Here is a 27,174-nt window from a genome sequence, read left to right on the forward strand (position 1 = left end):
TATGATTTTAAAAAAAGGCTATGTAATATTATACTTAATTAGAAAAAAAAATTGAGAAGCAGTCTGTTAAAATATTTGCATTATATATCGACCTGTTTGAAACTTAGAGCAGAAATTTATTTTAAATATATACAGCATATCAGGAAAAAAAAAATAGCTGTCAATCTTTGTTGAAGACAAAATACCAGCATGGTTTTCTTCTCTTTTCACTGAATGTGACGTGTACTGTTTGTTGCTTTTTGTGTAACATAATTGGCCATCACCAAACACAGGTTGAAAACAGGAAATGAAACGATCTGTTGCAGTAAATACACGTCAGTACCTGAAAAAATGACAGGCTTATGTTATATTTCTGTTTTATATTTTCCAGTTATTATCTTTTCGGGCATAACAAGGCTGTCGCTTCAACACGTCACATTAACAGCAATACACTATGAGGTTTATGGTTACTGCAGAAGAGGAAGGAGCCTTATTTTCTTGGTATTCTCTCATTACAAATCAAATTTGATTGCAAAATATAATAGCTAAATTCATCTGCATTAAAATAAGGCTTTTAATATGTAAAAGCACAGATACTCATCCAGGCTTTAGTCCCCTCTTGTTTGGACTACTGCAACTCCCTCCTTGCTGGTACCCCAGCTGTGACCATCAGACCTCTGGAGCTTATTTAGAAAGCGGCAGCCCGCCTGGTGTTGGACCGTCCCAAAGCCTCCCACTAAACTCTCTTTCTTATGTCCTTACACTGGCTCCCAGTAGCCGCCCGTATCAAGTTCAAGTCCCTGGTGCTCGGCTACCGGGCAGTGAATGGGACAGCCCTGTCTTATCTCCAGGCTATAGTCAAGCCACAAGTCCCTACCCGTCCCCTCCCATCTGCCTCCTCTGGGCGACTGTCCACTCAGAGCCCCCGGCTGCCGATCGAACCGGTCTCGGCTCTTCTCGGTCTTGGGTCCTCAGTGGTGGAACAAGCTCCCGAAAAAGGTCAGAACAGCGGGGTCTCTGCCCATCTTTCGCCGTGAGCTGAAAACATACCTTCACCAAGCACTACCCTACTAATCGCACTTAGCCCCCCCTAAAAAAAAGTGTATGCATGTATATGGTTCTGAGATGGCTATTTGGTTGAGTGGGCACTTCTGACTACTGGTACTGACTATTGGTACTTCTGATCTTTGGTGACTGAATTGCAATTCTTGTAAGTCGCTTTGGTTAAAAGAGTCTGCCACATGACTGTAATGTAATGTAATCAGGGAATGAATTGGCCCAGGAATCCACCCTGGCACGGGAGACTCTGTTCATTTTCATAAGAACAAGTACTTTTAAACACTATCACTGTTTTGTGGTTTGTTTTGTAAATAATAGAATATTGGTATTTGGCTTTCTGTCTCATTTCTCTGGCTAGAGTCACGGCTTGGATTACAGGAGAAGGAAGACTTGCCTCCTCCCCCAACATTATCGCCAAACCCTCAATGCTTCCATCTTGAACCACACCCTTGACCCTGTCTCTCCCTGTCTCCAGCTGTCCATTGGCCACTAGATCAGAAAGGAGTTATACTGAGTGGCTTCCAGGTGAGAACGTACGTGACAATGATCTGTTTCTCTCCTAAAAAAAAGTAAATAGAGGCTTCCTCTGTGAATAAATAAGGTTCTAATAACACGTTGTCTTTTCAGCATAAATCATGTCGCCGCACAGACACTCTTGAACGGCTGTTCTTTAAAACCTTGCCTTGGTCCATTGGGTATGATCACCTGCCAGGAGCGGCACACCTATCTGGGAGATGCAACGGATGATTCTAAATGGAATCAGGAGGGTTGTTTGCATGCACCTAACAGGTCATCAATCATAGCATTGACGCATAGCATTATTTAATAATTCAATTATTTTTCTGCTTTGATAACAGCTTTGGGGGTAGCAGCTGGTGGTGCAGTAATTTCACTTTCACTTCACAGCAAGTAAGGCTCATGGTATGAATCATGGTGTGGAGTTTGCATGTTCTCCTTGTGGAAGCGTGCAGTAGGGTCAACAAAGGCTCTGACTTGTAATCAAAGACTTAATATAGTCTTAATATAAGGGTAAGTGGTCTTCCCTGTTTGTTTCAATCTTTGCAGCAGAACCTCCTATATCAGGGGTGCCAAAGTCATTTTCACCGAGGGCAACATCAGCATAATGCTTGCCCTCAAAGGACTACATGTCACAGTAACAGTATAAATGGATCTAAATGTAACCAAATGTAACGTACAATAACTGCAACTACTCCTTAATGTTAAATAACTCTGAATTTATTAATCATTCAAATCCAAAATGCTACCTCTGCATTTGCTTAGATGTAAAAAAAACAAACAAAAAAAAAAAAAAATATATATATATATATATATATATATATATATATATATATATACTAGCTGCTCTGTTACAAAGCTGGCTTTCACCACCGCAATCTTTTTGGTTGCAGCTTTCAGGAACACATTCTTCTGCTGTCGTAGTTTGGCTTTTAATTCTTGGACAATCGTTGTTTATCTGGAAGGCTGTATCTGGTATACTTAGTTCCGTGTTTAGTGTCAAACTATCGAAGTAGATAGTGTGCTGGCTATCCAATGATAGACACTGTTTTTGTCTCCTTGAAGCATAAATATCGAGTCGCCTTCCCATCTTTCTTTAAACAGCCTTCCAACTGCATCAACTTTTCTCTCTCTGGACATTTAGGGATCATTTGTATTTCTCCATTCCACTTGTTGAAAATCGCATTGATGTGGATGCACTGCAATCTAATGGCGGGATGCCGTCACTTCACGGATAATATGATCGGCATGAAATGTGGAAAATGTGGAAAACGTATTTTACTTATTTGTTTTAAGACAATCAGACCTTTTAAGATGTTCTCGCGGGCCACATAAAATGACGTGGCGGGCCACATTTGGCCCGAGGGCCTGGAGTTTGACACATGTTATATCTATGAATCCTCAACCCTATTCCTTTAGATGCAACATGAACCTGCTAGGCCATGGACAAGGACAACTGATACAAAATAAGATGGGAAATATCTCTGTGGTGCATTTAAAAGCTCATATTGTTTTTTTTATTTTAACTTCTACAGGGATAAGGACCTTCATATATCCTTTGATATTAAGACTGGGACCTAAGAGAACACATTGCACCATTATTGTGACAAGTGTGGTAGAGTGCCGCACAGGTACTGTATGTTCTAATGACCAACCTTATTGTTATAAATTTATGTGAAGAGATGAGATGATTGTGCAGTTAATATTGAGAGGGTTTTTTTTCTAAAAAGTTGAATGCCTTATATCTTAGGAGCTATGGTCTCATGCAATTATTGTATAGTTCTAAGGAGAGCACAGTAAATTTATAACAATAGCAGACAAACTGTTTCTTGTAGAGCAACGATGTATATTTAATATCTGTATTCCATTAGACTGTGACTCGTGATAATGTACATGCGCATGGAGTTTATCTGCTGAGTGGGACATGTCTTTGCCCTTGGTGCTTGTGTTTATACATTCAAGGTTTGTTTATAATCACAGCTGCAAGCCTCTGGTTTGGGCGTACATTAAATTTGTCTTCGCTTTGCTCATTTTGTTCATCATCCCTTCACACTTGCATTAAGGAGTCATGTTTAACTGGGACTGTAAACCAAATTTCTCCTCTCAGAGGTTTGTGTGATTCTGATCCAAATGCAATTTGTCGGCCTGGAAATGAGGCTCAGGAGTCTGAGAATCACTTATGAGAAAAGGGGGATGTAATAAGAGGTTTAAGCATTCCTGATTGAAATTTACATGTATTTTTTACAGTTAGTTATATCTTTAGATATAACCCTTTCTCTCACAAAACATGTAATTTTCTGTTTCCTAGTTTTGCCAGATAAATTCTTCAAAGCCATTAAGATGGAAAGTACCTTTAACTGTGAATGGAGGTTCAAAGCCTCATTGCTTTTTATTTGTAATTTTACTTCAAAATATATAGAAAACAATCAGCCTCAAGCCAAAAGTATCCCAGGGTCATGCATATTTAAACTCATCTCTTATTTTTTTGAAGTGGTATCTGTTTGAAATTTGCACAAATGCTCTTCTTGGTTTTGTACAGTTTATTTATTTTTGACCTAAGTAGCAGTTTTTTTTTCAATGTAAAATCAGTTCTGTCACTGTTGTAGTGCATTAATTGATAAACATTTATAAAGTAAATGTGCCGACACCTTGGGAGGGTTAAAGAAAGAAAGGGGCGCTGCGGTTCTGGCTGCACATTTGGAAATAAATTACACTAAGCAAAATATTTTTTTCCAGAAGGGTCTACATAACCCAAACCTCCCCACGATAACTCTTCATTTCGGTAGCACACAGGCCTGATCTGTGGCAGAGTTCAAAATCAGGTCATTTCATATAAGAGAACTTGGTCCAAAAGCTCCTGGGCAGTGTTTTTATTGGAAAACATGCTGGGGGGGTTGGGGGGGAGGAGGGGGGTACGCCGTTGAATAAATTCATATGCTTTCTGTCTGAAACATTTAGATGATGATTGTTTTGCTCTCTTAGAGATTTTTTCAACAGCAAAGAGTCCCTAAACCACCGTGTTTCCCTCCTTGTATTGTGGAAACAGAGGGTAAACCCTGTCACTGCATTTCTTCTATATATATATATATATATGTAATTGACTTAAAAATTAATGCGTTGGTTTGGATACTTGCCATTCTGCCTTTATTGACATATAATAGCCCTGGCCGGAAATATAGGCTGATAGCCAAGTTCAATATGGAAACAGAGGATCCCCCATGTTGTCTGTCTAGACGATATGTTTCAAACTACAGTAAATCAGATTGTTTGCTAACACCGCCTTTAAAGCCTATGAGATGATATTTCCAACAATTCAGATGAATAATTTTGCATTAATTGTGAAGGGATATTCAGGTCTGCAAATCATAATTGAAGTGGAGCTGCAGACACATTGGATAGCCAGCACACATTTTTAATTCAAGGTATAAATGTGATATGGATAATTCATATCCTAATACAATCTAGGCATGAGGTGAATGTCGATGAATGCAGCCAAGAGGCTCAAATTGCCCAGTATGCCTCAGATTAACATCCTGGTAAGTACTACCATGAGTGTAAGCTGGTAAATTCATTTTGGGTATATACCTTTTTGGTGATTTTTTTATTTTCAAATGAACATCAAAATTCAGTTATTTTAATCAGGTACATAGATGTTAAGGTATTAAAGGCCCCTGGACCGAGCCAGTAAAAGTAATTGTGGGCATAGCCTGGACTAAAACTTTACTTCGGTAAATTCTGTTTCTGCCAGAGTGACGGCTTATTTGTTAATTCAAATGGACACAATCTGAACCAGCAGCTTCTGCAGGGACAGACGGTGTCAGAGTGATTTATGAATGGCTTAGACAACAGACACAACAAAGGAAAGATAAAATAGGTCAATATATTTCTCCGGCGCTCCAATAATAATTTCACATTGATGTTGAGTAGCGGCAGTCGTCTTAACATCATCAAACATCAAACGTGTCTGAGCATGCCCAAAAACTTTCATTAGGCGGACTCTCAGACAGGTAGAAGTCAGTGGAAATCCACAAACCCTGCCGTTTGTTGTGGAGGGCCCTCTGCTTCTCCAGTGGCAATTTACAAATACAGTCGTTTCAACAAACCTATTGAGCTCTCCTACGCTCTCTTGACTGCCAAACACCTAGCGGACATCACATGCCTCACATACTTATCACCACTTTTCTCCCCCAAGTCACCCCATCACCTGCGATACTTGCATTCGGGCCTGTAATTTGCTCACAACTTGATTTTTGACAGTGATTGAGACGACCTGTCAGAAAGAGCACTCAAACTGAATTTGTTGTCAATGGACATCAATGTAGAAACATACCATTACTTCTGATAGCGATCGATTTCAAAGCTCATTTGTCGATCTACTGACTCAGATAAAAAAAGGACTTTCATTGACCATCAGGGAAATACAAAAAAGAAAAAAAAAAACAGTATTATTTGATCATGATGACAATCCCACCAAAAAAACGACAGTGAATGGAGACAAATGTTGATGCACAAAATACATGATGAATATTCTACACAGTTGAAGCACATAAACATCAAACCAACAATTACTGGCTCTTGGGTGAAGCGTGGCGGGCACATAATTTGTGATGCTGATGGCAGCATATTGGAGGTGTTGTAATGAATGAGAGTCTCTAATCCCGGCAGACATGTCAGCTGCATGCAATTTTTACATCCTCATTTTTGCAGCGACAAAGTGAGACTACATTTTAAGGTCTGGTGCATATTCTCATCAGCAATTACAGTACACACTCCATATGTAATAAATTCAGTGTATAATACGCCTAAACAGCATCCCCGTCAGCATAATGCACAGTGGAGGATTGTCTTCTGCATGCGCACTCATGCATTTATAAATGTGCAGAGGTGAGCTGCCACCCACATGACTCATGGTTTTAATTTAAAAACGCACACTGCTCTTCATCTTCTTATTTGATTCATACAGCATCCGCTTGTATTTGTCAAGACCAACTTTTAATTTTTTTTTTTTTTTCTCCCCCTCATATTATTTGTAAGTGTTCTTATGCAATGCTCCGCAGGAATCCAGCAGGGTGCAGACATGAGCTTTGTGAGGAATTATCTTTTATCAAAATAATCTTCCTGTGTTTGGATGTTACTATGAACTTTGCATCGTTGTGGATGGGGAGGAGAGGAGGGGGGGGTTAAGAGGCGACACATTTCCCTGCACGGTTATTCACAGCTGTTGTGGACAGGAAAGTGGCGTTTCCACACAACTTCTCTCCGTATATGAAATCCGGCTTTTATCACTCTGCTTGTGGACGGATTGAGGGGGGGAAGTGGGTGTACACATTAGTTGTGCCGCGCTTACTTCTATGCGCACATCGCAAGGATCACAGCTCCGGATCTCAAAGGGAGGAGTGAATATACCGGAGTAAATACCGGAAGAACGAGGATTTTTTTTAATTTATTTTTTTATTTTTATTTTTTTTGTTGAAAGCTCTGATCCTTTTGGAGGTTTTTTTTTCATTTTGATTGTATTTTTTTTTCCCAGCCCTCGCCCGGACGGATGCGACTCTTGCATCGCACTTGGAACTGAGCGGGCTGAAGAGAAGAAGCCCACTTTAAAACGCGCCGCTCCTCTTCTCCTCTCCCTCCTCATTATAAGATGTCAGGTTTCCGTCCGTCATACTCAGTCCAGTTCAAGCCAGGCTGCTCATTTGGAAGGACGCCAGACCTCCGGCTTCTCAAATCTGCAAGTTCAGTCCAATAAATTGTGACATTGTCTGTCAGCCCTCGGAATAAAAAAATCGATATTCAAGGAAAGGGACGCGGAATTTTAACGATCTGTATCCCCTGATATCCTTATAAATATGCGATTCGCTTGGATCGGGTTGGTTTGGTCCTGCTTCACGCTTTTATAGCTGGAGCGGCGCTTAGAGGGACTGATCATTGCTGTTGATTTTGTCCATGCAAGACTCCGGGCGGAAACATGTCTGGCCACTTCTTTGAGAGGATCACTGCTGTCAGAGATGGCATTTTGGTCCAGCACTTCGGGTTTCACCTCTAAAGTGCCCCGGAAGATCTTATTCATGTTCACCCTCTTCCTCTCTGTCACCTACTTGTTCTACAGCTTGATGAGCTGCTACAACTCGCTGCAGTTCCCGCTGCAGGAGAACTACGCGTACCAGGGGAGGCTGGCGACGGAGGAGGCAACTTTTGTGACACTGAGGGAGAAACTTTACTCGTCTCCGCAGGGCTTTACAGAATACACGGAGGTCGAAGGGACCACCGCGATCAGCACCGTGAAGGATCATGCTGAGGCTGAACAAAGGACGGTGGAGTGGATTAAGACCCAGGCGGCTCCGACCAAGTCGGCGGCCGCGTATCGCACCACCGCGCTGGAGCGGGAGCACCAGGACTTCAGCACCACGGACAGCGACCTCCGGGTGAACTGCACCTCGGATTACGGAGAGAAGAAACTTCCGCAAGCCATCATCATCGGGGTGAAGAAAGGCGGGACCAGAGCCCTGCTGGAGGCTCTCAGGGTGCACCCGGACGTCAGGGCGGTCGGCAATGAGCCGCATTTCTTTGACAGGAACTACGAGAAGGGGCTGGAGTGGTACAGGTGAGTCCACGCCAACCCACGGTTCTGGTGTGTCTGCTAGATCGCTCCTCGGGAGGAGGAGTCTGAGAGAGCTTTGCCTTTCAGTCGCTTCCAGGAGTCCGTGGTCAGTGTGAAACTCTTCCATAGAGATGTAAACTTTTCTGCTCATATGCGCTCCGCGTCGTCTCCAGTATCGGGTGGAGGTGACTCTCACACACGGCGTGGTTGTTGAGTGAAAAAAAAACAAAAAAAACTTCATCACTAATTTCATAACACAATTAATCATTATGTTAATATTGCCATTGGTAATCGGGTTGTTTTCGATACAAGCACTGAGGTGGTACATATCAAAAGAAAATATTCAATAAAAATCATTTAGGACTCTGCTTTGCCATGTATTGCCCCCATTTTGAAATAATTAAGCAGATAATTAATAGATTTAAATATTCAGCAAGATAACCACATAGATGAATGTTTTTATTTTTTTGTATTTATTTCAGTTATTTATTCAATACAGTTTTAATCTTTTTTTTTCCTTTTTATTTCTTCCTGAGGCGCGTGTTCACTAAGGGTTTGAAAATTCACCTGGCTCTCACAGTGGTTTTAAGCTCAAGCTCCCATTGATGATGAAAACTGCACCAGCTGTCATACAGACAGAAATGCATTGATCCACTCAGTAGCTGAGTTCATCTCTCTTAGTCAATACACACAGGAGAAGAAGAAATAGGGTATTTTTTGCATCTTTTACAACATAGATTTTCAAGTTATTTTGATTCTGCGTGTGCTATAAAATGCTTGATTCCATATCAATAATTGCATCATAGTTATGTTTGCAAGTTGTATTATTTAGTGCATTTGGTTCAATCATTCACATTTTATAGAATATCCTTTTAGTGTCATTGCATTTACAAAAACGCTTCTTTTTTAAGATAGCACATGGACATTGAATACACAGTTCATCTACTCACACTGCATACCTTTTAAGTAACAGAGCAGTTGATATTTATACATGGTAATGACAGCTGTAAGGTTTTCTTTCGAATTGAAGGTCTGTTTTTCGCACACACACACACCCCCCCACACACACATGCACACATTCGATCCCAGGCTTTGAATTGATTTTTTTTCTCAGAAGTGTATTTACGTATGTATGTGATACATATTTCACTGCCCAGAGGTATCCTCTAAGCATCTAAAAGTATTACACTCAGCGTGTTCGTTTTCGATATAATGCTTGCTTGACACTGGAGACACTCAATTCATTAATTCCAGATCACGTACTCCATCTTGATCACAGGTGTTTGAAAGCTTGTCATGTATAAAGAAACAGAATTAGCAATGCTGACGGTGATAACATCCTGAAGTAACTTTTTATCATTTATTTTCACTAGATGACTTTCAATCATTTACGCCCGTTTTCTTCTGTGTGATGGTGACATTCGCTCCAAGTCCAGGTTTATTAGGCTGAGAAGAACCTGTTTATCATCAAGTGGGGAAAATCAATTTGGGGGTTCATGGTCAGTTGGTTGTGGCTCAGATGTTGTTCTAACATAATGATGTTGGAACCATGGGAATTCAAGATCGTCTAATGGAGTCAATGAGCTGATGAGAATGACACAGACTCAAAGTCCCTTCTGCGTCTCCGCTGAACCAGGTCTGTTTGACTGGTGTTTGGATTGTGGAACATCTGCTTTCTTCTTGCTGACAGACATGGGAGCTCTTGGTGTTCATTTAGTTTTTTTGTTTTTTTTTGTTAATGCAAGATGTTTCATTTGGCTGTGCTGTGAAAGGCTCATTAGACAGGAAGATGACATGCTTATGCACATAATAAGTGTGCTTGTTTTTTTGTTTTAGAGAACCCTGAAGTAAACAAATCTCTGAAGGAGCCAAAGCTTTACATGTTTCCTGTGCATGATATTAACCTCAGGGTGGTTCAGAGCAACAAAGTAAGGCTATGTGGGTATTATTCCATAATGGGAGATACACAGAGGCAAATTTGTGGTTTGTTTTTATGGCCAGTACGAGCTGAAAAACAAACACATTTATTATTTTTTAAATGATGCAATGGGCTGCGTACATTCCCCTCTGTCTCTGATCCTCTGGTTCATATGTACTTAATGGAAGTGTAATTATGATCAGTTACAGATGATTACAACCATTTGACACTGGTGTGGTAGAAATTAGACCAGCAACCTCATAAAATAAATGTAGACCTGTTTTATCGACACCTGCTCCTTTTGAATGGTATGATAGATGCACTTACTTATCCAAAGGCACAATCTATGTTCTCAGATACTGTCAAAAATAAAAGCAGTAAAGCTCTATGTGATGATATATTACTCAACATATAACTAGATTCTTATTAGTGGTAAAAAGTTAGCTTTTGCTTTTAAGATATTGTCCTTCTGTGGGCGTGGGCGGGTGGGGTTCAAACAGTCTTATACTGTGTATTAAAAAGTCTTTAAGTGTGAAAAAGAAAATAAGTGTGAATGTACTTGTGTTCTTCTGGAGCCCGGGCAGTTTTTATGCCATCTGAATAGGGAACATTTAACAGGTTTTATTGTCATAATGCGAACTTTGTGAAACACTGTGTGAGCGCAAGAAAATGTGCATCCAGTTCCTTCTTAAATATTTACAGCTTGTACTTATTAAAACTTCACCTCTTACCACCAAAAAGGTTGTGCAGTAAATTATTTTTACTGGCACCTTTGAAGCTTTTAAAGGAATATCATAAAAGAGCTCCTGTATGGATACCGTCATTTTACTAACTGGTCAAAGGCAGCATAGAGTATTTTTTGGATGTTTAATGTCCACACTGTGGGCGGCAAGCTACTCCTGACTTCGTAGTCACTGTGTGGGAGGTGAACTGGAGCCAGGCCATGGCAGATTACTACCTGATCTGGCAAAGCCTCTATATCCATGCTTCTATTAATTAGCTATTCATTTCCTAGAGATGGTGATTGAACCAAGGAAATTTAATATTCCTGTGTTAGTACAATGAGAATTGTATTTATTCAGATGGAAATCAACTTTATCTCAAAATGAGCAGTGCCAGTTTTCCAGCTTGTATTGTTGTCTCTTAATGTCCAATAACTAATCAGAAATATCACCGTAATGGGATTAATGAAATTGAATGAATGCAATAAGATATTATGTATTTCAAAGAAATTCCCTCCAAAATATGGCACCTTTATTTCAGGGCTCTTTCAAGCTTTAGAAAACTGCTTGGGGACCCAATGGATGTTTGAATGGTTATGTATGTATTTATTTTAATTAAGATATAGTTTGGAGGTAACATGCACATGAAATATACTGCAAAGAATTGTTGCTGACGTGAGCTGATTCTGGCAGATGATGTGCAGCTGGATGAATTTTAGACTTTGTTATTCCACTATCGAACTTCAAAAAGTCAGTCAAACTTTTAAGAATAAACACCTAGCAGGAGAAGAAATACTTAGCAGAATATACTTTGAAAGTTTGGAAAAGCATATACAAGGTCTTCGATTGAAATAGATTTTTCCGCTTCGATCAGAGCTCGTCGTGGTTTTTGTTGAAGTTTTAAAAATCAGCATGTCTTACCTCGATAACCTCTGGTCCGAATACAGATCACAGCTCAGATAAGGAATTCCCAACATATTTCCCATTCAAAAGTATATCCATTTAAATCCCTTAAAAATGACCAAGCACAACTAAAGTGAACATGAGGGGTCCAAGTTTAGTTTGGGCAGTTGAGTCTTCACTACTCACCCAGATTAGTGATTGGTGCTACTTTTTATGCTTTCAGTTCTCCCAGACAGGTACACCAGTGTGTGTTTGGGCTCACTTGAACAAGCAATTAGTAATGCAGTGCTATCATTACTGCACACAGAGGACTTTCATCAGCCAGTTGGCACTTGTAATGCTGCCTCTCTTTCTGAGTAAAGACGATGAGCATCCACCACAAGAATTTCATGCCTTAGACCTCCTGAGCATCCCATAACCCGATCGCAAGTGTACCCTTGTCTCAGGTTGTAGTCGGATGACTTAACACGACCTGACACTTTTAAATTGCGGGCATCATAACTGACAAAATCCCATGTAGGTGGTATTGAATCCACCTGATAGTTTAACAGTGCAAGTTTGGATACACACATGCTGTGTATCATAAACTATGCTTTAAATTGTTAGAAGGTACAATATATTATATTCTAATGTCTACGGGATATATTTTCCCCTGCCCTATGTGAGCACTCTGAGTGGGTGTTTGCACTAAATACATAATGGTCCTAATGAGAGCTCATTAGTGTCCCTGACAGTTTGTGTGTTTTAGGGTTTGAATTAAATGGCAAACAAATTGTGGTCATTTTAGGGTTAGGGGGGAGATCTTGACATAATGATTTGTGGGTGAAAAAAAAGGCAGAGTGAAATAATCATAGGACAAAAAAAAAAAAACAGCATGGCATCATAATTGCAGAGGAGTCTTTTGATTTTAGACTGCACTGTGAATATAAAATGAATAAATGAAAAATACTTTCAAGCAAATGTTAAAATGAAAATCATTTAACATTAGTTGAAAAAAAATAAAATAATGAAAAATAATTTCAATTAAAAAGTGTCTTGAAATTTAATTGGACAGCTGATAACCCCGGTGTCTGCTCCTTCTTTCAACTTGACAGACAATTTCTTATAAGGCAAACAAATAACCCATAATCTTTAATAGACTATACCTTGATATATTACTGAATGTAGTAATTAGGATACTTTTGTCTTGATGCAAATGTCAGAGTGATACAATATATAAAAAAGTCCTTGTTATGTCTCATGATCTGGATCTGACTCTATGGTGGGTGTCGGCTATGCCCCAAGGTTATTTTAAAAAATGTACCTTTTAGTTTGTGTGTAAACCTGGATAACAGCCCAGTGAGCCAATAAATGGAGTTGAAAACATGTCTCTCTTTACAAATTCAAAAACACACATAGACAAAATTTTGTAGCAGATTGTCCTTCTAATATTAATTCCAGTTGAAAAGCAAGTGTGACCGTGGCAAATAATACAGCAGCAGGTATGAGTTTTCTCATCTCCGGGACATCAATGGAATTCTTCTCTACATTGATGTGTGAAGTGGGCTGTCAGCAAGGCAGGAGTAGTTATATCTGCCTTTTCGTGAGTAAGAATGGCTTTCTCAACAGTAACAGTGCCTGTTCTTGAGCCATTATGTTGAGAAATGTGTCATGTAAAGATGTAAAGGTTTAATTCGATCAAGTCCTATGTTGAAACATGAATGAACATCTGTCATTCGAGGAAGTGGCACTCTATACAGCCATGATAAGTTTCATGTGCATTCATTTAAAGCACAAAAAAAAAAAGAGGAAACGAAAAAAATGTCTGTGTAAGTGTGTGTGTGTGTGTGTGTGTATGTTCTGGTGTGTGTGTTTGTGTGTGTGTGTGTGTGTATGTATATATATATATATATATATGTGTATCAGTGACGTGCAGTCAGTAGAGGCAGGTGAGGCCGGGCCTCACCTGGGATCATGGAAAGAAAAAAATGTAAAATGAAAATATAAATTGAACGGTTCTATCTCTTCAGTGATTTGTACTATAAAGTTATTTCCACCTAACTTCACAATTTTTAGTCATTTTTTTTCAAAATCGAAGAAAAAAAAAAGTGTTTAAATATGAAGAAGAGCCGTGCGGTGACACGGCAGCCAGCGGAGGAGTCCGCTATGGATTGCACAACAACTGCGCTGCCATGCTATACGTCTGAGACCGTATTGCTGTCTCTGTGGATGTCACTATTAAATTTTTCAAACACTTTAAGCACTAATATATGAACTAAATTTCCATACTTTAGCCGATGTGTGTAATTTTTTCGTTAACAACTGTAACGTGTTTCTCGGGCCGAGCGATCGTAAAGCGTCAGCGAAGACACACTAAGTGAGGCACGCAGTGACGGGGCCTCACGGTAGGGGGCACCACTGATCCCAGGGAGCCTTTTTACTACTCGGATAAAGAATAATAGAATTGCAATAGCAAGCTACTGTAAACAGTTAGCAAGTCAAGTGCAGCCATCCAGTCATTTTCTCCTCATGCTTGGCTTTATTTTCAAAATGGAGGATTACATAGCTAAACTGAAAGAATTTTCTAAACTGGACTTTCAGTGGAAGCAGGAGATAATAACTAAGGGAAGACCGACGCCGGCGCTAACGGATTTACTTCGGACTAGGAGACGGAAGACTCGGTCTTTTCAAACAGAGTGGTAGACTCCAAAAGGCTGGCTGTGTGGATGTCCAGGAAGAGAGCGCCTTTTCTGGTTTTCCTGCATTCTTTTCTCAACTTCTGACAATGTCTGGAGTCAAATGGGATATTCTGACCTGAAGAATCTGCAAAGAAGTCTAATCAAACATGAGCGGTCGGCCACTCACATTCAAAGTCAAATCGCGCTAAAACATTCAGGATGTCCAGGATAGATTTGTCTTTGAATGAACAGCAAAGACTCAACATCAGCATCCACAATGCTAAGGTAAAGGAAAACCGCTCAGCGGCGCATGGACTTCATTTATAAGTAAAGGTAAGGGATAAAAAGGTTTTTTTAATGTGCTTTTTCAATGCTACAGTTCGTATATGTAAAGAATGCTGATATGATATTCAAAACAAAGCACATTAACTGCTGCCAGTAAAATGGTGAATAAGCTACTCCGTAGGGTTCATATGTTTGTAAATCTGACTGATGACGTCAGTGCCTCACCAGGCATGAACCACAACGCACGTCACTGATGTGTATACACATATATAGAAATACATATATGCAGTATGTGAGTGTATATATGTATGTTTGTATATATAGATTTATGTAAGTGTGTATATATATATGTATATATTGGTATATTCAAATATGTTGGTATATATGTATATACAAACATGTATACCAGCAGCCATCGACCCAACAGTAAAATATTATTTTCAGGTAAATATCAACAAACTCAGCGTAATGATTCTTGCACATCTGATGTACATGTTTATTGTCACTAATAACTGTAGTAGAGAAAAACCACTCCACTTCAAATAATCAGTCTTGTTTTGGTCAGAGGATGCCCTAAAAAAGGCTGCAAAAAACGAATTTTCAGAGTCCAACAATGAAACAATATTGACTTGCTGTGTGCAACTGGCATCAAACATAGTTTCCCAAAGCCATATTTAGAGCCAAACTTCCTCACTTACGACTTAATATAACTGCTTCCAGGGGCCCATCCTTTAACATCACTATATGATCACTTATCACCTATTTTGGACTTCTCAGTTTACAGTGAGTAAGTTTAAATCCAGGTAAACAAAAATGATATGCATCTGTAAAATCACAAGACTATTCTTATTATAAACGTACACTCTAAATTTTAATTATTTTCTAAACTGGATTATGTATGTACTGTATGTATGTATGTATATATACATATATATATATATATATATATATATATATATATACACACACACACACACACACACACACACACACACACACACACACACATATATTTACTTATCTACTCAGGGTCGCAGGGGATTCTGGAGCCTCTCCTAGCTGCCATTGGGCAAGAGGCGAGGTACACCCTGGACTGGTTGCTAGTCAATCACAAGGCCTATATAGATATCCTCTTATTTGATTTTTTTCAATAAATCAAAAAACATATAGACACTATTGATATCACGAACAATCAAATATTTTGAGCTTATGCCTATGAGATTAATTTCTTCCTGTATTTTGTGCCTCATTGCTATGCCATTTATAAGTCAGATAAATCAAGGAGCGGTGAGGCAAAGCAAAAGTTTTACTGAGGTTCCCAAGCTCTAATTTTGCCACGTTATTAAAATGACATTTTAACCCTCTGTGCAATAAAGGCTTTGGGGATGTGCCCATAAATCTCTGGGAGCAGTGTTCCTACTCACTGAGTTCCTAGGCTTCGTGCTGAGAAATGAGTCATCGATAGCGACCAGGTCTATGATGATTAGTCCCAGAGGAGATTTTCAGTCCAGCATACCCCTGCATTAACCATTGTTTCTTGCTTTTTCATTTTTTCCTGACGCTTCTCAAGACATTGGGTTTTTAAAAAGAATGTCACAGAGTAAGCCTTGCCATTTTCAAGGAGGTCTTCCTTTGTGTGTGTTGTATTGTAGAGTCTCCCAATCAATAGATGTGACACGTAAAAATTATAATTTTACCTCGGCCAAGGTCACATAATAGAGCACATTCAGTCTTCTCTTCGCCTCATGAAAGAAAACGGATCCTTTCTCCGTTCTGTATTGAGAAAATTCTGCTTTTTTTCTTCAAAATTAGAGTCTTTTCACAGAGTTGGTGTCAAACTTTGAAGGGACAGAATGTACTGCAGTACAGGCTTTAGTGTACTTGCAATCGTCAGCCGTTCGACAAGACCAGGTGACAAGAAGGGTGTAAAGTAGTGAGGGATTCACCGTCTAGCTCAGGAGGACAAACTCTATACCAAGCATTCATCCGTTGTTTAGCCCTCCTCTTCCTGTCTGAGCTGCTCCTGGTACAGCTTAGCCCCAAACTCCTGCCACCTGATTGAGAGCCTGTGACTCCACTCAGCAGGGAGATGGGCGAGGGCAAGGTGGGCCAGCTCCCCAAGTAGGCAGGATGCCATCCCTTCAAGCTGGGCCTGTGTGCTGCTGCAGTGGCTCTCTGAATCTGCCTCTGCCTGATAAGACTACGCCAAGACTCACAAGGACGCACCTCTGAGTGCTCTGATGCCAGCGTTGCAGTTGTGGAATTAAAGTTTTTAATTAGCGTTGTACCCCCGTGCTGTCAAGGGTGCAATTCTTCAGTTAGGTCTTTCTTAAGGCCCACCCTCTTTCCACATGATTAAACTCCCAAATGTCACGGAGCCATGAGGTTCTTGGTATCAGAGGAGACGGCATGTTTATTTCCTCTCTGAGTATCTCTTTAGATGCAACCATAGAAGATGAAAATTGCTTATTATATACTGCAGTGAAAATGCTTGGCTCTCAAGCCTTTTCCTCTTGTACGGCATGCCAGATTGTATGTATTCATACTATTTATGCATTCTGTGTGATCATTCATAGACCAAAAATCATCCTGCGTGTTTTAATTTTTAAAAACAGTGGGATGTTAATAATATCCATGTGGATTGTCGTTTCCCTTTGCTGCACTTTGCAATTAAGGCAAAATTGTATGCCCTTATTTCATCAATTTTATTTTATCACTACATTTTAACAGCCAAAGCAGATACTGGCAGTGCACAGGCTCTGCTTGTAATTGCTGCCTGGCTCATGTTCTTGTGTCTCTCTGCTGGTCAGATGGGTGTCCACTTTGATCCAGGCTGAAATCTCACATCGACAGTAAAAGGAATTGCCATAATATTTTGGTCCAAACAGCCAGTGACCCCATGTGACTCCTGCAAATGACTTTGTTAATGTCCTGACATTTTAGTACCACAGGAAGATCAACATTTTTATTGAATGAACAACTTCTGTTGTGCTGATGCTTTTTTTTTGGTTTGTTTGTGTTTTGTTTTGCTGGTGGCACCTCTAACATTTTGCACAACTTTTAGATTGTTCAAACCACTCTTTTTGTAAGAAAGATTGCAATTTCAACAAGAACAATTGGAGGCTACATTTTCGACACGGCTAATTAGAACAGCCATCGCAATCCCATTCCACGGTTTCCCTGTTATGTGCTGAAAGGATATCATAGAAGAGCGCATCGTACGCAAACGACGTGGGGCGGCGTGTCGCAGGGTTAGAGCGCTCGTCCATGGAACCGAACATTCCTGGTTTGCTTCCTAGTTCCGCCTAGCCTCCCAAAGTGCTGTCGAGCAAGACACTGAACCCCTAACTGCTCCTAGGGGTTCCTGCTGTTCCTTAGGTGCCTTCTGCTCATGGTGCATCCATGATGGGTTAAATGGATGGGTCGAATTTTGCTGATGTTGTGCTCAATGTATAACTATATGCGACAATAATGGCATTTCTTATTTTCTTCAAAACTGGCTCTGAGTTCTCCTTCCAGAAGTTTTCCCCTTCACTCAGGTTTTGTTTCAGCTGATGAAAGCCTCCTTATTTTATTCCATATGATTACGAATAGGTTTGATCTCATTCTAGTGAAATGGAGTACTATTCCTTTCCCTTCGCCTATGGAAAAAAATCAGTATATATCGCTTGAACAGTTAATGGGTAGAGCTAATTTCATTCTGACTTTGGTCCCGGTCAGAATGGATGTGAATTTATCCTCTCTCTCACAGACATTTATCTCCTTTTTTTCCATTGTAGTTACGCTCTGATGCATTCAAGTGAAAGTCTATTTTACTTACTTTACTGGTTAGAATTTAATTCACCATCTTTCCCCCTGCCTATTAGCATGAAGTAGCCCTGGGTTAGGCTTCACCATCAAGGCTCATACCCACTTTATTTTTGTGTCAATCAAAAGAGCCGGATACAATTCAGAGCACCTTCCGACTCTGTTGTCGCAGAGACAGAGGACAAGACACGGACTTGTGTATTTCTTCCAGGACATGGGCAAATGAAAAGACATCACTTAATCTGTTAAATAATTTATTCAGGACCTAAAAGCATAAGCTAATGTAATTTCATGCTCCAAGTTTTTATTCTCTCCCCAAAAGATTATATGTGTTCAGCAAAATTGCTATAATGTCTTTCTGTACTTGAGGAACAATAATTCCGTTCAGCGGGATGCTGGAGACGTCATTAAATCCGTGCAAATAAGACTACCTTGGGACAAATGCGCATGCCAATCATACTTGTCAAGATTCCAATTTTCGCTGTACACCTCCTCGAGCACTTGCACCGCTTGTGTGCCTTATTGGCTTGGAGGGATATGGTCTCATGATGCAAGCCGGTGGATATGTGCAGTCAAAGGGAAAACCTTGACAGGAACGGTCACGAAACGAAGAGAGCGAGGGACTGTTGGAAAGAAAAAAAGAATCGCATGCACATCCATGAAGTGATTGGTACTTCGGAAGTGTGCCCTGCTCAGGGACAGCAGGATGAGTAGAAATATTTTCTTTTCTCTCCTGATACCAGTTAACTTTACATAAAGATTTTACAAACATCGAAAGATAGGACTGTTTACAGGTTGTTGTCATGACAAAACGCACCGTGTACTCTTTATAACGCAACACTGTTTGGCAACAACCTGACAGACTTAATTAAATCGTGAGTGTGTGATGTGCTGAGACTCCGGAGTTGTGCGCTAATTCCACTGTTTACACCCCTGAGTCACTGTCACACACAAAGACAAACAGATTCATTGGCTTCCAGGATCTTGCGATTGTCCCATGGCCTTTGAAGTTTCTCATCATGTTATGTTGTTTACTTATTCATGCGCTTTCTTTTCCTCATATCACCACAGGGTATTCTGTTGGAATAATTTTAGCTCCCTGTAAAGCAATACATGTGCTGTGAGTTAGATGTGTAAACTGGTCACAACTCGTCACTCAAATACTCTTGTACTAAGAAGTGGTATGGACTGGGATGTAGACATCAGATAAATCCCGATTTGATATCTACTATATGTGGTGGAAATCATTGCAGATGTTGGACCGTGTTTGTGTTTTGCGTGTTTAAAGTCTATTCCCACAAATGAGAAATTTGCTCCTTTGAGACTTGGTTTAAGAAAATGAAATACAAAGGCTTTAAGGGATTATACTTATTCCTGCATCTGAGAGTGGTTGTTTTTTTCCTAAATAATGTGGACCATTGGCATCGAAGAACTGACATATGTGTCGATGCGCTCCCTGTTTCCTATGGGTTTTGGTAAATCTCTCACATCAGTAATTCAAAATGCAATCACTTACAAATAGATTGAACTTGAACTGTGCTTCAGAATGTTCTTAAATTCATCTACTCATTTATTTCACCGAGAGACTACAGGGTGCACAGACATTTTTTTTGTCAATTTGAGTGAATGAAATTACTGGACAAATATTTGAACTAAATCTCATCATACAGTTTTAAAGGTGTTTTTTTTTCATATTTCCGTAAGCTGATCTTGCTTGGTGCTTACAGCCACGCAATTCAAAACCAGCAATGCTTTCAATTATTCGTCTGATTTCGGGATTTAATTTCTCTGTTTACTTCTTGAAGCTTTTAAACATTGAGAGCCGTCACCAGACCTTTATTTTCCAGGCCATTTAGATCATACAAGCAAAGCCAATATTGTATGTCTTTCAAACTATTACAGTTTTAATTTTTTACCTCTTTTTTTTTGCCCACGAGTTGCACAATTAAGTGTGTGAATGCTTATGAGAGGTTGCCACATGTTACCACAGTAACGCACCTCTGACTGCTAAACGTTAAATTGGTGCATTGTATGCAATTTTAAATGTAATAGCAGTGTGCAGAATGTGGGTGTCCCACTAAAACAGAAATGAGAGCTCTCCTCCAATCCTGAAACCCTTTTTCAAGGTCTTGCCGAACAACAAGAGCCAAGTGGGTTTTATTGCACTTCTAAATAGCCTCATTCTGTGGTGACAGCCAAAGCCCATCCATGAAACAATCAAAGAACTCCTGGACTCCTTTCTTTCAAAGGATCATCTGTGCGACATTTTATAAGATAATAAATAAAATGATGACAAATGATAAAATGAAACTGCAGCCAAATAATTAAAATTATCATGCATTATTTCTATAGGTAGTGTGTTCAAGTTTGCAGTCTGGACATAGAACAGAGCGCAATCAAAGGGTTTTGTATTGCATTAGTTTTTCTGGACAAACTACATTTAGGTTACCACTGGCTTAGAATTCCTTCTTTCTCCCTAAATCTCTGGTTTGTCATCTCACTTTCTTTCATTTTTGAATATGCTTAGTTATTCGTTCCACCTGTTTTACCAGAATCTCTCTGCGGCTAAGGTTTCCCACACTAATCAACTTCTGTTTTGTTTCATGTCTACAAGACCGGAGCAGGCAGAATCCCAAGTAAGAATTGAATTTTTATGAATGACCACATATTTGCTTAGTAATATTCGCGGAGTCCACTGGGTTGTTACTTTGCAGCAAACCAGCTGTCTTAATTGACTTGTGAAGTGACCAAGAAGATGCTTTTGTCTGTTTCACCCAAGGTCACTCTGACATGGCAGTCCTGAGCCGTGTTCTCTGGTCTTCATAAAGGATCAACTTACCATGAAAGAATATCTGGGCCGAGGTGAAAAGGTAGAAGCTGTAACTAATGGGTTTATTTAATTCAATTTATTGCCCCAGCCTCTGCGTCGTATAAGACACGCTGGTCATTGTAAGATTGAGGTTTCTTCATGAAAGAAAGATAGATTAACCCCCTTTTTCAAAAGGGCAGACTACACCCTCATGTCATGCTGGATTTTTGTGCCCAGATAGATGGATGTAGAAATCTGCAGAACTAAATGAATATAGGTTTGTAGCAAAATGGGGCTCCCAGGTTTATTGCGTACACGGCTTCTAATCGGCGACACACCGGGAGTATGCTTGATGAAATCGGGATCTTCATTAAACAAGGTCTCTGTCAACATATCTGCTTCTGGTTGCAAGGCGATGTGTCAGTGTGTCAGTCATAGAGAAACTCCAGGTATTCACTTTCTCAAGCACATATGTGTTACATCGATCATTAATTTCTATGTTTGTTTCTATTTTATCCACATGTCAAACCATATCAGTCTGTTAACAAATTGTTTCCAATTAACCTCTCCTGCTCCCCTCAAAAAAATATTGTCACTTAAATTTATTTTCAAATACGTCTCTCTCTTAGAGGCATAAACTTGTAGGCAGCACACATTGGGTAAACTCAGCAAAAGCTTCAGGGTTGCAAAAACTAATGTGCCATGATAATTAGTTTAGCAACAGCGCAATGCCAGTACAGGGAATTTCACACCTTGAGTTTAATATTATATAGGTAATTTGCATTGGCCACACTGTGCGAAATCTTTCTTTGTTATGGTCGCACATTATTACAGTGTTACATGTGTTCAACAGATTGGTATTCTTCAGGTAAATGGGCGATGTTTCGTTTGTGATAACACAGTACCCGTCAGCTTGGAAGATGATTGGATTTGTCACACGTTGCACAATTCTCAATTCAAAGGATTTAGCACAAAGCACAATCTTACGTTCAATTTTCTTTACTTATACTACTTCTACTTACTTATAGAGGTACGCTTACGGACTAGCTGTGTTAGCTCTCGGTATGACTCAGAGAATATCACTGCTTTCTGAGAAAAAGAAAGAAATACACATCACTTCCCAATAATATTAGCGATGTAACCTTAATTAAATAAAACAAACATGTAAGCTTAATCATGAACAGAATTGAATGGAGTGCAGCTGCATTCATGAGCCTGGTTGCCTTCTAATTTGCCAGGTTGTTGAATGTAGTCTGTTGCCTTCACCTGACATCCCAGGTGTAAATCAGAGCCTGATAACTTGTTCAAAATAAAAGCTTGTGGGAGTTTGGCCCATGAGGTTTGGATTGAGAAGCGCCACTAATGCATCTATTTCCAAAATCAAATGCTGGAACTGCTTTCCATTATATTCTTTAGAAAATGAAAAGTTTCAATACATCTGTCAGATACTCTTCCTGATATGTGTCAGCGAAAAGGAAATATTTATTTTTCCTTCTGCAGTACTTGCAATTCCTTCAGTCAAATCTGTGAAGGTGCACCGGCAAATTATTCTGACTTCTAATGAGGCTGTTAGGTACACACTTTGACGCTGGAAATGTTACACCCCCTGCTCAAGATAAGTGCTAACCCGTAGAGTCAGGAAAGGCCTTTTATATGATTTTATTTCTATTTGTACAGTGAGCTTTTATTTAAAGAAGGCTCGGAATCTGAACAGCACTACAGTGTCCACTGCGTGTTCGACAATTTTTCAAAACTGCTTTAGAAATCAAGGGGCGAAAACACACATAATCACCTACTCTCCCGTTGATTTGGGGCAATTATGAAAAGGAAAAAAAAAAAAAAACAATGCAAAAAGAAAGTAAGATTCTATGAACAATATTTTTCAACCCACTGCTTTGGTGCATTGTATTTTGATAACATTTTGATAACATGCATGAACATAGAATTCAAAAAGTTGTTTTTCACATTCAACATATGTTGAATGTAGCGGTTACCACTTCCACTCAGAGCAACAAGGTCCCAGATTTGATTCCAACTGTGCACCTTTCTATGCAGAGTTTGCATTTTCTTTCCATCTCTGCATGGATTCCCTTCTGGTTTTCCTTTTTCCTCCTAAAGTCCAAAAATAAACAGGAGGTTCATCGGAGAATGAGAGAGTGAATGGTTGTATGGTGCATGAATGAGACAGCGAATCGTTTTACATGTCTACATGCGGTGATCGATTGGTGACCATCCAGTCCAGGGTGAACCCCAAACTCTTGACAGCTGGGATAGGCCCCACTCTCCAACCCCCTCCCTCATGACCTTAAGGCAGCATAGATAGTGAATGCGTGGATGAAATATGTGGATTGACTTAAGTGGAATGAAAAGCATTTTTATCTATAATACCAATCACACTTATGTGCGAACTCCGGAGTATGGAGATCCTGAAGATACTATGCCTTCACGCTCAGAGATACAGGGAGGGAATTCAATATTTTATGTTTTGTTCTCTTAATATTTTGTTTTGAACCATTTTTGCAGCCGCACGTGAAGGGTATGTTGGTAATCTGAAGCTGCATTTACTGATTTCCCTTTGCATACAGAAACAACTCAGAGGAAGTGGAGCAAGTGAAATCATGACACGTTCACCGTAACTGATTATAGCTCAAAGAATGGCTGTTGCTGTTCATTCATCATGGTGAGATCTGGTTCAGGAGCACCTGCCAAGGATCCATCTATGAGCAGTACAGAGTCTTCGCCACGAATATCTTCCTCCTTGCCGGAGCAACATATATTTTGAGGTGAACAAACAGACATGGGCAAGGGGAAAAGACTCTCTGCTTATGCTGTTCAATATTCTCATGTGTGAATGAAGGGCAGAGTAAATAGTGGGTCTCATGGAGCATGCATTCATTGTTTTTCATTTCATGTCAAAGTGTATGTCACAGTTGTTAGTGTCCATAACTGAAGAGAATCGCTCATCCACAGAAGAATACAGCAAAGGCCACCTCACCGATATTGAAAAGGATAGCTCAGTGATGGATGTATATATGTGCCAAAAGGTTTCTTTGTCATCAGATAAATTCTCCCCGCAAAAAATATAACTAGGGCCACATTGTCATCTATTTGTGAATAAATATTGAAAGAGATGACAAGTGCATGCAACATTCTGGGAATAAAGATTATTATTATCATGCTAATGAGCTCAGTCGGGCTGCAGAGTTTGACCTGTCCCTGCTTCAAACTTGGCATCTGCGCGCATTCTCAGGAGGCGTTGAAAATTTTTAACTGCTAACAATTGTTTGCCTTCCCCCGTAGTTTTCACACGGCACATGTCACTGAACACAATCGTACACTCCTTGCGCATCCCCTCCCGTTTATTTGCGCTAAAACCTTGACACTTACCTCCTGCCACAGCTGCATATGCATTGTACTGGTCGATCTCACCTTGTGATTCTGCAGTGGGAGCAGGGTTTTAACAGTCCACTCATGCTGCCATTCTCTCAAATATTTTCAGGGTAAATTGTTATGAGTTATGCTTAAAACTTGTATTTGATTGAACAGCTCTCCCACTTATGTAGACAACTGTGCTTCTGCATGCCTCAGGCTGCTGTCTCAGCATGATGACACACAAATATGAGGAAATAAAAGATTCTAAAATTAGAGAACTAAATTTACAATGCCATTCTGAGACCATTCTATACTAAGCCGAGGGTTGTTTTTTTTTTTCATTTTTATTTCATGAATAAATTCACTGAGAGAGTAGATGAGCTCCGAGAGTTTGATGAAAACATATTTTTTTTCTTCCATTCTTAATCCGCCCAAAAGAACCACATGAAATTTTACTATGATGCTGATGCTTTTGCTCACCAAGAGGAGGATGAACAGGCAACATCTGCTGCTGTTGTACTGACACACAATGCTGGACTACAGTGTTGGCTTTCGCACTGTGACAGACGCCTCTGGGTGTGATTTCAGCCTCCACTATGCTTGTGTTGTGTTTGTTTGTTTTGGAGCAGGTTCAGTGCCTTAGCTGACCTGTTTATTACTGCATCCCCTAATGCCTTGATTTAATGCACTCTCAGAGGTCAGATATTGTGCTAGCAGCCAAAGACCACTTCCTTCAACACTGCCCCATCAATAACAGAGAATAGATCAGGGCACGCTGTGAATTTCCTCACTTGCATATTGGAGCTATTTCATAGCGCTATGGGGACATCTTTATTACATCGCAGAGGAATGTTGCCATCGCATAGTCCGTTTAACCCTCATCTGAAGACACAACTGATTGGTCCATGCGCCCTATAATTAACAATACTACGTATTCCCATAAGAGCACTTACATTTGCATTCCATTAGGAATTCTCTTGGGTCCTTTAATTGATTTGCTGAAGATTAATTAGACCATAATCTTGTTTTTCTTAGGGCTTTTTTAACTGCTTTAACACAGTGTTGACATATACACAGGCTGCATTTTGATATTACAGACTGCACTAAACATGCAGCCTGTGTGCAAGAGTCACATTTCAGAGTAACCCTTTTGAACTCAACAATAGGTAAAATCAATGATTTTTTCTTTTTTTTTTTGTGAACAGTGCGTTGCCAGGTTTCCCGTTTCTAACATTCAGATTTCTACACTTGCATCAGATTTGATTTTCATCATCCACTGAAATGTATTTGATCAGACAGAGGAATTATTTTAGTTGTCAGCATGTATTCGTCTCGATTTGGCCCCGTATCAACTTTAGTCAGCAAGCAACTTTCATTTTATGCCACAATAAACGTGCTATAAAAGTCCCATGTTTTTTTAAGGTTGAACTGTGAATCATGCCAAACATAATTTAATGTTTGACTTGACTGTTTCAATGAGTTTGTTTGTAGTACAACTGTAATCTGCTACATCCTCTGTTGAAATGACTATATAAATTGGCTACCTGATTATTTAATTGGAAATCCAAGCAAGAGGGAATACTGCCGTAAACGAGAGAAGACCAATGCTTGTAGATGTATTGTCAATAAGGTTTGTTAATTTAATGTGTTTAAGGGCTAGTGAATTGGGGGGCTAAATGAAATCTGTTGGGTAAGTTAGGCATTTCATCGTACCTCTTCATTGTCCCCTCCAAAAAATAAATAGATAAATACATACAAATGACGCATACATACATATTACATACAAATCCCAACCATGTGACACATCAGTATGACAAAAATACATGAGAGGGGCAGAAGCAAAGAAAATGGGCAAGGTGGTTGCCTACCGCAGGAGTCTGTAGATCCATTATGATTGTGTTTACGGAATCGAGTCCATTCGTCATATGGCTATATAAAGGGCTCCTTCTAATAATTTATTCCCAGTAAATCTCACGTTTTATAAACAGTGATGAAAATAGAATTTTCATTCTAACTCCAGCCTAAAGTCCCCTTCAAATGACAGATACTGTACCTTTAAGGTGTGTATCTGCTCCTTCATGTATATTTCAGTTCAAGATACATTGGGGACATAAACCCTTTGGCAAGGTTTCTGCTGGGCCTTATGCTTTACAGAATTGCCCGAGACTAAATAAATGCCTTTAGATTAAAAAAACATGCCAGGACACTGGCTCTCTGCTTACATAGTCATCTATATTGTTTATGTACCATTAATCTCCCCCAGTATTCTCCCTTTCCCTTTTCACATGAAAGCATAAATTGCTCCAGGCGACTCTCGTGCGGCAGCACCTATAGTATCCGCAAAAAAAACACAAGGAAGCAGGCTCCGTATTCACAGAAGAGTGACTGCTCCCCGAGAGGTGAAAAAATATCATTTTAGAAAGAAAAAAAAAAAAAAACAACTTGTGGTACCGCACTAGTTATGATGGGAGAGATTTTATTACATGCCATTTTTGTTGTGGAATATTGTCTTTGACTTCCTCCACAACATGCACTGGGGGTCATTG

General features: G+C 39.7%; 1 protein-coding gene across 1 annotated transcript in view; it reads left to right on the forward strand.

Annotated features, from left to right (window-relative positions):
- Positions 1 to 6,719: 6,719 nt before the first annotated feature.
- hs3st4 (heparan sulfate (glucosamine) 3-O-sulfotransferase 4) overlaps positions 6,720 to 27,174 on the forward strand; it is a 79,181-nt gene continuing 58,726 nt past the window's right edge. Inside the window, exon 1 of the mRNA XM_086175750.1 lies at positions 6,720 to 8,158. Within this exon, the coding sequence (XP_086031876.1) occupies positions 7,563 to 8,158 (596 nt within the window). The 5' untranslated portion in view covers positions 6,720 to 7,562. The remainder of the gene's footprint in view (positions 8,159 to 27,174) is intronic.

This window comes from Fistularia commersonii, chromosome 28, assembly GCF_037954325.1.
Source record: "Fistularia commersonii isolate RoL2024-O1a breed Wild chromosome 28, RoL_Fcom_v1.0, whole genome shotgun sequence".
NCBI classification, from domain to species: Eukaryota; Metazoa; Chordata; class Actinopteri; order Syngnathiformes; family Fistulariidae; genus Fistularia; species Fistularia commersonii.